The sequence below is a fragment of the Haliotis rubra genome, unplaced genomic scaffold, assembly GCF_003918875.1.
Source record: "Haliotis rubra isolate DU_JTF1 unplaced genomic scaffold, ASM391887v1 Scf632, whole genome shotgun sequence".
Classification (NCBI taxonomy): domain Eukaryota; kingdom Metazoa; phylum Mollusca; class Gastropoda; order Lepetellida; family Haliotidae; genus Haliotis; species Haliotis rubra.
The window spans coordinates 329,108-341,870 of NW_025767338.1; the positions used below are offsets into that span (position 1 = coordinate 329,108).

Genomic DNA, 12,763 nt, shown 5'->3' on the forward strand with positions numbered 1-12,763 from the left:
TTGTTGTGTAAAACAAATTTATACATGCTTAGGTTTTCAGGAAATACACAACAAGGCTGAAATATGCATGATGCATGAAATGAAACAATACCATGTTCGTGTTTTATTTGCAGTTTACTCACAATCTTAGTTTTCATTTATTTGTAGCACGGAAGAGGAACCAGACGATAATATTTATAAGTGTAAGTATCTACAATACAGGTCATAATTTGTTTACTAATATCATTAAAGTCACTCATTGCTGCAGGAGTTTATCATGATTATTCCACAGGGGCTGGTAACGCGCAATAAACAGGCGTCAAGGTATACACTGTACTGGCGAAGTCTTATTCTTAACACAATATGTAGATGTCTATATCCTTTAATCATGTAAATATAGTGCTAATTCAGTGATAGTGACAATATGTACATTGATGGCTGTTGTGTTTTGTTTTTGGTTTTTTTCTAGCTACAAGCGCCAGTGGATTATTTATTATACGGCCTTACCACAGTAGATCTAAATCATTGTACCTCTGAAGTAAAAATACATGTGATTATAAATGATTTTTCTTGATAGTGACTATGGGTTCTGACCAGAGCAGTCTGCCAGCAGGTGCGCCTGGAAGCACAATTCGCTCTCAGAGAGATGAAGAAATCCCCTACACTCAGTTCTCTATCAGCAAACCTATTGATGGAGGTAATGCTCTGATTTTACACCATTGTCACACATTTGGGTAGCAATGAGCAGCTTACAGTAGCACTAATAGGTTGCTCAGACTGCCTACTGTGGCTAATGGTTCACAGATCTTCCATGCCTCTTCAGTTTTTAGGAATAGTTGTTAGGGAAGGTAGGTTACCTGCACATCCTCTTTAGCCCTTGGCTCTCCTTTCCAATCAAACATCTCATTTGTGATCATTAGGGTTAGGTATTCCTTTCTGATCAAACACATCCTCAGGTTCAGTGCCAAAATTATACTGTATGGTCCTTTTGGTTAGGAATGATAAAATGCAGAGTTAAGATACCTCTGTAGAAATGAAAATGAGGACTTTGTAAAAAAAATCACAGTTTTAGAACAAAATTACTTTTTCCCTAATTTTTCTGCACGTTGTTTTGAATCATGGATAAATCTCAGCATATACTCTAAGAACTTCGATATCAGCATTCAAAAGCTGCCACAACATGGATAAGAAGGAATTATGATCATGTGGAAGGGGAAATGGTGGCCATTGGTTCCTGAAGTTTCATTATCATACTGATTGAAGAATAATAATGAAGAGTATTTTAAATTACCAACTTCATGTTCTCTTTACAGTTTTTAGAAGTATGTTTATAAATGATTTTCCACCAAATGCTGTAATTACACATGTGCGCTCATAATTGTTATGGACATGGAGTTAGGTATGTTGTGATACTGGTTCTGATTTAACTCTTGACTATACCACAATCTCCAGATTCACCTCGACAGTCACCACGGGTACAAAAACACAAAGTACAACAGAACAAGGACAAAGAGAGTACCCCCAAACATGACATAGTGGTAGTTGCTGAAGGACAGGTCCCCATCAAAGACCCTGATCCAGAGCTGACGAAACTCAACACCATCCCCGTGTTCTTCCCCATCATGAGGGGCTCGCTGAATGTTCCGGTCAGCTCCAGGGATTTGGAGATGCTGGACAAGCTAGACTACAGACAACTGTTGTTCCTGTCTCTCCGATATCAGGAACATCTCAAGCAGCTATCAGAAGCTGTGGCTTTTGATCAGAATGCTTTGTGTATTAGAATTAAAGAGGTAGGTCAGTTCTCTATAAGGAATATGTATCAGCAGCTGAATACTGAAAATGTGATCCAGCTCTTTTGCAGAGTTTGATTCTGATGAAGGCCAGTGGTTAATATGGCATCTAAGGCCAAAGATTGTTGCATTAGGCAATACTGGACATTGTATACTGTCAGGGGCGGATCCAGAGGTGGGGTGCAGGAGTGTGCATCCCCCCTCTCCCCTGAAAAGATTTCCCCGAGGACCATTTCCCCTTAGTTTTGGACTTCATGATTTATGTGCATCCACCCCTTCTCCAAAATCCTGGATCTGCCCCTCTCAGTTCAGGCACTGTTAGTTACCCATTGTATGGACAAGACGTGTGAAGCACTATACAAGGCAAGGAAAGGTAATTTTGATATAGATATACCATTACCGTGATTATCTCCCCTTCATCATGCTGGTCAAAGTAGTGATTTTTGCGGAAGACAATTTAACAGTGGAACATGATAGGTGTTTTGTGTCTCCTGCATGGGAACATTTTGCAGTACATTCTTCAGTATCATCCCAAAATTGGAATATAATTTTATGCTTGTTAAGAACCATTTGAAACATGATTGGTATTCCTAGGAAATGAACTGATTTGAAAGACTGCAAAGAATAATAGGGCTGTAGTAAGTGAGTGGTAAAAATCGTTACTGTGCAACAACTGAACAAGTCCAACGAGTTTCATCACCTTGATGCATGCATCACTATTTGAGTTGACAATGTTCTGATTCTGCAACATCTTTAGATTGCCCTGGAAACTGCCTGTAGAGGTTTACTTGAGCATGTATCAGTGACTTGAAAAAGGTGCGCTTAAAATATCCATTATTATTATTATTATCATTATTAAAAGGAAAACCTAGTGAGACAATAGAGTGACGTCACCGGAGGTTTACAAGTTCAGTTATGACTCAGGTTTTTATAAAAGTAGACAGATTATTGAAGATACTTAAGAAATAGATAGTTATAATGTGTGTTTTTGATGTTTCAGATTCACCATACCATCAATGTACTCCACACAGCATTAGCTGAGAGACAGAAGAAGTACAACAAGTACGCTGAACAGTTTAACCGGGTACATGAAACGTTATCTGTACTGAAGAAGATCAGGCTGAGGATGGAAGATATTGGTCCCAAAATGGACAGACTAAATAAACTCTTACCTCCCGGCGATCAGTTGGAACCCTTTAATATGAAGCTTCAAAAACCTCAGTCCTGATCGGATACGAAGGAAAGGACTTGTAAGATTGACTGTGATTCGACAATGTGTGTTTCCTGATCGGAACTGTTTGTCTTTCAATTTGCACATTAAGATGTATATTGCATGCTTTGTATATTTCAGTGCAATGATAGATTAATTTGAAGATGCCAAATAATATGTCCGTAAGTACATGTACTTGTAATGCAGTTTTGTTCTCATGTATTTGTTGTTTTGTAATGTTTATAGTGCTTGTAGCCATGGTAACAGTGCCTCACTGTTCACGGAAACATTGTTAATATGTATATCACCTGTATGACAGACATATGACCATGAATTAAATATCGAAATATGTTGTCTGTTAAATATTTGATAATGCTGAAACAGTTTCCATGTTTTATGGATAAGACTATCCTAAATTTTGTATATCAGCTACACCTTCGGATTAAAAATGGTTCGGTGTTTATCAAAATATACACCTTTATGAACATGATGAAACAGATCTTTAGCGATAATTTTGTAACCTGACGTCAAGACTGACTTGTTTTTCTTTTGCCTCCAGCTTTATGTCATATAGACCACTCAAAAATGATTCAAGAAGTATGTACATTGTTTTTCACATTTTTCTCATTGCAACTGGAAAAGTTCAAATTACCATGGTTACTCATCGAATGTTATCAGTCTGGTCACATTTGTCTTGTTTCATTCAGTGTAATGATGACGATAGATATTGTATGCCTATAGGAGTAATTGAGCATTCATTCACATGACTGCTTGTTCTTAAGAATAACGATACTGTTTAGAAAGGTAGCTATTTTGCAAATGCTTTTTCACAGTGCTGTAGGTCTTTGAATGTTTTACTTGCATTCTAGAAATTAGCGAGTAAATGAGAAACTGTGCCACTTCACAGATAACAAGTGTATTCCATTTAACGCCATTTTGACAGATTCTTAAACTGTTATTAAGCTGTAGTGACTTCTGCCAGGTAATGAGTCGAGGTATGTCTGCATGACGTGATTGGTATGCAGCTGAATAACATTAACAACAGGTACTGGATAACAAGTAACAGATAATTGGCTGTAGTCAGATGAAAAGGAAGAATATCAACTCCTCTCTGTAAATCTGGTTTCATTATATGCTGTCAAAGGTGTAGTCTGGACAAAACGAATTGTAAAGTACATACTGAAACTAATGTGTTGATATCAGTATATTTCACAGCTGTTGTGCTGATGTGATAATAATTGATAATGTGAACTAATATCTAACATTTAATGAATGTGTAGCAATGGGTTGTAGTCAAATGGGCCGAAGGACAAAAGGTCGGAAAAAAGTCAAATGGGCCAAGGCCAAAAGTCAAAAGAGCCGAAATCAAAAGTCAAAAGGGCGAAAAAAGGTCCGAAAATTAAAAAATTAATAAATTACATAATAAAATAGTGTAAATAGTATTTAGTTTGTGAGTAGTACTTCCTATTGATTGATTGCTAATTAGTAGTTAATTGGACCCTAACTGTTAACAAACTTCCTTAATTGTTAATTGGAGATGTTAACAAATCGAATTGATTCTTAATTAGATCAATTAACCTTCTTGTTGTTGTTATAGGTGAAGAAGGCTGCAACACAAGACCTGTTTAAGTCTGCCAGGTTTAAGTCTGATATTGTTATGATATCATGTTTTAATGCTATATATGTCAATAAAAAATGAAAGACATTTGTAAACTTTTTTTTGTGTTCAGCCCATATGACTAAGAATGAGGCCCTTTTGACATTTTTTCATGGCCCATTTGACTTTTTCCACGGTCCATTTGACTTTTTCCATCGGCCCATTTGACTTGGCACTTCTCGGCCCATTTGACTAGATCCCGTAGTAATAAGGCCATTGACAATTACATTGCCTTTATGGACAGACAATTCTTTAAACCTGTGTTCATGCACACATGAAAGTCCATCTCTCAGTTCTGACGTGGTTGACATGGTTGATTCAGCTTCATAGTATCTGTATACTGCTACCATTGACAGACATAGATGGGAGTAATGGGATGGGACTTCACCATTGATCATCAGCTACCATCAGTTTATTATCAGAAGGTAAAGAATGCCTATATACAGGGCTCGATTAAGGAAATCAAACCTATTTGATAACTCTGTTGCTTCAAACAAAACCAGGTTGCTGCTCGATAGAAAATTTCACATAAGAAGTCTTGTTATTGATGATTCAGAACACCATTATAATAAAATTATTCTGTGTCTGAATAAATCATTGTATCTTCATAATATTTCATGACATGAACATTAAGTCATTCAATCACTGTCCATGTGGTCATCAGTCACTGCTTCAAGCCAGTTCCTCATTTTTCTTTTTTCAGCTAAAGTCTTGTCTTCTTTGAATTGCAAAATATTAAGATGCACTGGGGGCAAGTTGGTATTAAAAATGATGTTGCAGTTTGCAGTTTCAGGTTGCACTAGTGCAACTTCTGAATAGTTAAACTGAGCCCTGATATATTATATTTTTTAGTACATCTCACTCACATTGTAGTATCTGTGTTTGTCAAGATACAATGTTGGAAATCTTGTTTTTCTTTGAATGCTTTGGTTGCAAAATATTGATCAGTGTTAATGTGTCATTATGTTCGATTTAGTGATTGGTTGTACATTTGATATGAAGACTTTTCTCCACACATTCCATTCTGGCCATTCACTAGTCATCACTGCCTGGATGCAGGGTGGCTGATTAATCAATTATAATTACTCACCGGGTCATTGTTAATGCCTTCATCTTCCTGTACTGATTCTCTGTAATTAATGAGGTGGAGGTTTCTGGAGATTCCTGGAACTAATTGGTCATCATAATCCACTATTATGAGATTCGCATAATAAGAGTTACTGGACTGTCTCCTCCAGACTAGACTATTGCAAGTTTGTGGTGATGTAGCCTTGACATGGGAACGAGAGGTGTATTCTGTTTGCATCAAAACAGCATATGTGCAATAGATGATTGTCACCGTGTTTGTGTTGTCAGTCGTGAGACTCCTGTCATCTTCATCATTGATGGCATCACGGTAGACACAATTATAATGTTCAAAAATATACTTTATTGCCCACAACATACATAATTCATGAGTTGTTTGTCCCAGTTTACAATTATTAGCTGTCATTCTCTATCTTATTTAACAAGATAAGTGAGTTAAACTTAGTATTGCAGCAGCATTTTATTAGCCATGTAGCAACCAAACTAAGTTTACACCTGCTGTTGAATATTTCGGTAAGGTAAGTCAAACATAACAGGGAATGATGCACTGACTTCTGAATACACAGTGTGCTTGTTCTTTCATGCTCATCAGTTTTGGTTTGTATAAATTGTTTCTCCACCACTCATAAATATGACTCAACAAAAGAGTTAAGGACCACCCCAATTTTCAATATTAAAGTATTTAATAGGTCATGTTATGATCCATATAATACTTACATATTGAATATTGGGGTGGTCCTTAACTTGTTTTGTTGAGTATATATATGGCTGCTTTGCAGTGCAATGATGATGCATATCTGTTTTAGTAAGCTACTGAAAACATAACATGTAAAGTGTTGGCATTAACTTTTAGCCTGCTGAATCAATTAAATCCTACTTGGTAAATAATTGTTGCAAGTTTTGTTTGGGGATGTCATTATGCTGCTCTCCTGTCGAATATGTTCGACAGCAGCATTGAGAGGATCAAAGGTTATTGCCTATGTTGCACAGTAAGTATTGCCAATGTAATCATTGGTGTGTGGAATGTTCATTGGTGTGTGGAGAGACCATATTATAAATTTATATGGTCTCTGGTATGTACGGATGGCTTAACCCTCTCTGGAAGCAGGTAGTGCTTTGATTTGTTGGTTAACCACAGAAATTACACTGCACACTGTCTGTATATATTCAGAAGCAATGAAGGACCTTAGTGTATACAAAATTGAGTGAGTGAGTGAGTTTAGTTTTATGCCTCACTCAGCATTATTCCAGCTATATGGCGGCACAAAATTGAGAAGCACTGACAGTGTTGCAGACTCTCTTCATCATGTCAGACTTAAAGTTAGGTACAGTTATGATTGGTGATGATTGTGTAATTGTGGGTTGTGACACAGTCAATCATGCATGGGGGGGTCCAGGAATTTTTTATTTATTTTTTTTTTTGGGGGGTGGGGGTTGTTTTTTTCCGAACCTCCGCAACCCCCCATTGTCTCCGCCAACGCAAAAAATCTTCAATGTGGTCTTATGTCATTTTTGTACTTGGTATCATGATTGAAGTACAGTACATTGTACATTGACAGGGAAATTGACTCTTGTTATAGTATCAGTAGTATTCAATCATTACGGGGGAATGATTTAACACCCAACTGATCTTCCTTCTTGAAAGTCCCCATAGTACAGCAACACAACCATGTGACAACAGGACTTTATGTAACAACATATGATATTGATTGCTCAGGAGTCCACTAGCCTGAATTTGTCCAATAGTATTGTTTTCAGTACAGCAGTGTATTGTATAAACAATTATTAGCTCAGTACAACAGACAGAATATGACTAGATTCCAGCTTAGTACCAATGGTTAAAGTTGCAAACTGCATGGGTTATGTATCACCAAGTATCATCATATTTCAGTGTATCTTGACAGCTCTGTTGTGCAGATGTTCAGATTAAATATACTCAGATGACATTGAACATTCGGTAAAATATTTTACTGTACATTTCTCGTTGTTACTCATCACTATAAATAAATACTTAATTGATGTCTGTGCCCAAACAATAAGGACTATTGGTGACTTTACTGACTCATGTTCAATGAGGATCTGTTAACGTAAAACTCTCTGCAATATTGCAGCCATGTGACTGTAAATTGAGTATGGACCACATAATCATTTGAAGGATATTGAGGGCAACGATTCACGCCACTGGGGTACAGACATGCAATCAGTTAATGTCACTAAGCAAATGGTCATAATGCATGTTTCAGCTGTTTCATAAACTGGTTTTGTGAGTTTTGGGTACAGACCAGTAACTACACATGGTCATAAGCTGATGCTGACAAATAATGCTGAATCAGTGCTTGCAACAAAGACGACAAACTGCTGATTATGTTATTCAGTCTTTATTGAGATTACTATGGCATTTCACAGCAACTTCATCATGAATAGTTCACAGATACAGCCAACTCCTGTTGTCATGGCAACCCATGTGAATATTTTCAAACAGTGATAAAAATGAACAGGATTTGAACATGTAAAAATAAATCAAAACAAAGGTAAAACATTATGCTTTGATAAGAGCAATGAATAACAAAATTTGCTATTGTTGATGTCACTGGCGATGTATTCTCAACAGACACAAGCATACTTACAGATCATAACAACATCTTCTATACATGATAAGTGTTTACTCCTAGACTACAGAACTATTATTCACACAAAATATTCATAATTTATCAACAATAAGCAACAGTTTTCTTCCACTACATAGTGAACATTTACACTTCATATAATCATCACTTGTGGTCCTGATATTCCTTTAAATTGTCATAATTTTGACACGAGTGTTCCTGTTTCAGGAAAAATATATATAAATATTCTCCTTTCTCAAGCAAAACAAACTCCACTGTTACTGTTATACCATAGCAAATATAACAGACCTTCCCACACTCACCATCAACACTTCACAGGCTTGTATGTACCTTCATCTTCCAAGGCAAGGGAGGTAACTGACCATAAAAATCTGGTTTCCACCACTGTCAAATTTATTTCATGGCTCAATTGTCGCACCACCAGTGGCTATTACAAGTTATGTCCCTTTGGTGTCCCACCTGTTCAGATTCCCCCTATCATACTACTTTCATTTGCTTCCAAAATCAAATAAATAGAAGCACCTCGTCAAGGAGATCTCACTGATAATCAAGACTAATACTGTATTACAAAGGGAAATTACCTCAAGAGTGCACTTTGATTAAAATACGGAAAAAAATAGAAAATATGTTGACAACCAATTCATGGTACACAAGCCTTACAAATTCTGCAATCATCTTAAATCTGCAGGGCAGTTTATGAACCAGGTATCTATTTCATTCTGCTACTTGGATTTGACTGCAAATCATGTAAATGCAGTCCAAAACACAACTCTAAGTTCAAGTCTACTTGGGCAAGGTTTGAAACAGGACTTGAGTTGTAAGTTAGTGCCCATGCCTCAGGAAGATCATACCTGCACACACATCCAACAAGCCTGTGATCCATGAGTGTTGACACTGGAACATGGACTACCCATATCCAGCAATCGCCCGGTATACAAGGTCACAAGGAGATCATAACAGATAATATATGTAAACATAAACAAAATGTGTTTGTTGTTGAATAAATAGTCGTGCAAATTTAACCAAATACTAATTTGAATACAAAAATACATATCAAATTAAAAAACGAAGTGAAAGTTTAAGGGGACGTCAGTGGGCAAGTTATTGAATGGGATAACAAAGCAATTCTGGCAAGCTTTCAACTCTTATATTCAAAATATACTGGACAAAAATAGGGATATATGTAAATTTTGAAATTATGAATAATGATCTATTTATTCATGGACACACTGATACAATATCAATCATAAAAGTACCAATATCCCTAAATTATTTTGTCCAGTATATGACCTCGGCTTCAAGTATCCTCTATGTCAAACATGTTTGTACGAGAAACAGGAAATAAACTACCGGTAATATAGAATGGCTGTAGCATACATATCAAGCAAAGTATAAATTAATTGAAGATATTAATTATCTTTATAACAGCAGGCACTTTATGTTCTGAAAAACCAACTGTACATGGTATTTGTGGACAGTAATTCTCAATGTGACTTACAAGAACGGAAATTTAATTTACTTTCTTGGTGACGATGGAGATGAATATCTAATAAATGTTTCATAAGAGCTCAGATCAATCTCCTCCAACTGGACAACCAAAGGTGACAGTGATAGATGCAGAACATGAAACTTGGGGTGAAACGGTTCACAACTACATTTGTTGAACCGCTGTATTTTGCTTTCGGTTCCGTACACCGCGCATCAAAGTGTATTTTCAGTATATACCGCATGCCAATTTTTTAAATAATTATATTTGATATCTTACAGATGCAAATATTCGTTCCAAGAGTTAATGATGTAAATTTGTAATGAACTACTAATTATCCATGGCCTGCTAGTTTCGAAGCATTACATTCATTAAAACTTTATTTTCAAGAAAAAATGTGGTTTGCTGTGATTTTAGTTTTGTTGCATTCTTAGTTTTGTACCGAATGTACCCCAATATTTACGAACCGAAGCTCAGATGTACCGTTTCACCCCTACATAAAACGTATGTCAAACAGTCCCAACAATGCTAAATAAAAGCATATTATAAATAGAAAATAACTTTCTTAAAGACTAAACAAACTCTGCTCAATAAGTGAGGTAAATATATAAAAGTGTACAAATCTATAACATAAAAAATTAAAACATCCCATTCTTTTGAGACCAACTGCACCAGAACATTCTGTTAATTCCTAGTCCAACAGGAACATTTCACAATCTTGTGAAAATCCAATACTAACATGGTAACCATGGTAAATGGCCTTGTCATCTCTCATCAAGACCATCTGCCACTCAATGGCATGAAAATCAATGTGATTATGTCGATAATTATCCTAAAATGTTTACACACAATATTTACGTATCAGTATGTATAAAGCCTTATCCCATGTTCCATAAATCCATTAAGTCCTCAGACTGTTCAGAAACATAAAAATGATTTCATATTTATGAAAATAGAGATAATACTTTCATTGAAACCTTTTCAACACATCATTGAATGAAGAAATAAATCATGCTGACTTCTCACCACCACAGGTAGGGAACTTAACAGTGAAGTTCACACTGTTATGATGGGAGAAGGTCATTCCTGCCTTGGCTACCTGACAGATAACACGCACCATGTCAGTTTTAAGACATGACAAATGGATTTAACCAGGTAGCATTATGCGCTTGCATTTATCTGATGATCTTGGCCCCATTCCACAAAGCGATGGTGGCCCTAAGGTGATTGTGACTTGTATATACTTTAATATTTAATATTATACAGGCTTGCACAAGTTGCAGTCATCGAGCTATAGTCGTTTTGTGGAACTGAGTGCCGTTTTACGCTCAACAGCATAAAGCTATGCGCATTGTAATATTTGAACCACTTTTATGGCTTGATTACAATTCCAGTGTCTTTCTTGCATGCATGCATTTCATTGCATGACAGTATTAGTGATAAAAAAAATTAATTAGAAAAAACCTGGGGAAAAACCCTTAAAATTGGTGATTAGAAGAAAAATGTAGACATATATTTTTATTATAATCAATGATCGTTCACAACAAGTCCTCCGATAATCGATAGTGGATTTGGTTTCCGTTTCCCAACACTAATTGTGAGTAATCGCCCCAGCTTCAGAATACCCACCACCCTTATCACACCAGAATAAGGCAAGGTAGCTGGCTGTAAATATAGGAATGGATGTTGATATGAAGAAAAAAACAGCCTTTAAATCACAGCATCCGCAGTAACTTATACATACAAAATAAACAGCTATACATGCCCTGGTCAAGCTTGATCAGCACAATAAGAGGTTCTTCATATTGATTGTTAACTGGATTTAAGTATGTGATTAGTGGACTTGGGTAACAGTTAAAACTTAGTGCGATCAAAGTGACCAAACCATAATCAGAAGAAAACAGTGTCCATTGTAAGATTCTCCTGAAATGCGTCACCAAACCCCAGACAGTACAACAAATGGTGCCACTATTTGGCTACTGGTGTATGGTGCTTGTCACCTTTGTCTAAAGACTAGAACTGGCATCTGTAGGTTGTTAGAGGTAGAGAATTACTGCTTGGAAAGTTGTCTGAAAACCCAAACAAGTATGAAGCAGTTTCATGTACACTTATAACAAACATATATCAAACAAATACATCCATCCCAAGACTGACATTATTCAGCAATACATAACAAGCCATGAAACTCTCCTTAAACAGTGTCATGAACATGTCAACTGCCAAAACTGTTAGCACATGTACTCACATCTTTATGTTGGAAAATCATCCAAAGTTTCTGCCACAAAATATTGTGTTGCTATTTACAAAGCACAGTTATAAATAAGTCTAAAGGTGTTAAAATTTAATATGTTTTGACAAGGGTTGTGGCTGACTGGGTGTCCACACAGTGACAACTCAAGCTAGCAACTAAAATGGTAAAATGATCATGATCACCGGCCACCATAATTGTGTATGAGTGAGAATTGTGATGGGGTTCTTTCCACACAATATTAAACAATCATTGCAAGGGACACCAGAAATGAGCTTTGCAACTTGCATCCATGTTGGAAACTGACACCATCAGAATGTATGGTATACATTTAGTTAAAAATGTATGTAAATGTATGTTTTTATTTGACATCCTAAACGTGCCCAGAGTGCTGTGATCAGGTATCAGATATGTGCTTTGCATGACTGCCAAGTCATAATTTGATGGGAGCAATGATGGTGACAATCATCAGATGATCAATGATAACTTCCAGTATCATACAGTTGAAACAAATCCTTATTATTGAGTACAATAGCTTCCTCACTATGAGTAAGACAATCATGGAACAATAGACTAAATACTTCCAACTCTAGGACATTCTTGAACATGAAACACTGATCCTGACTGGAATCTGAATAGTGTTTAAAGTCATGCACTAGTGATGTAGTGACTGGCTGACT

At 36.3% G+C, this 12,763-nt stretch overlaps 1 protein-coding gene across 2 annotated transcripts; it reads left to right on the forward strand.

Annotated features, from left to right (window-relative positions):
* Window positions 1-135: 135 nt before the first annotated feature.
* Window positions 136-4,684, forward strand: LOC124256626 (BLOC-1-related complex subunit 5-like). Of its 2 annotated transcripts, none has more exons than XM_046690599.1 (4): window positions 136-182; window positions 557-676; window positions 1,432-1,769; window positions 2,770-4,684. In XM_046690599.1, the coding sequence occupies exons 2-4, from the start codon at window positions 562-564 to the stop codon at window positions 2,995-2,997; spliced, it is 681 nt and encodes a 226-aa protein (XP_046546555.1). In that variant the 5' UTR covers window positions 136-182; window positions 557-561; the 3' UTR covers window positions 2,998-4,684. The 2 variants fall into 2 exon arrangements, with proteins under 2 accessions (XP_046546555.1, XP_046546556.1); XM_046690600.1 differs by lacking the exon at window positions 136-182 and adding an exon at window positions 218-303.
* Window positions 4,685-12,763: the final 8,079 nt, after the last annotated feature.

What these genes read in the sequence shown, in the direction of transcription:
- LOC124256626 (XM_046690599.1), top strand. Translation starts at nt 562, where the DNA reads ATGGGTTCTGACCAGAGCAGTCTGCCAGCAGGTGCGCCTGGAAGCACA. An exon ending in CAGCAAACCTATTGATGGAG is followed by an intron (nt 677 to 1,431) that starts GTAATGCTCTGA and finishes CACAATCTCCAG; the next exon opens with ATTCACCTCGACAGTCACCA. An exon ending in TGTGTATTAGAATTAAAGAG is followed by an intron (nt 1,770 to 2,769) that starts GTAGGTCAGTTC and finishes TTGATGTTTCAG; the next exon opens with ATTCACCATACCATCAATGT.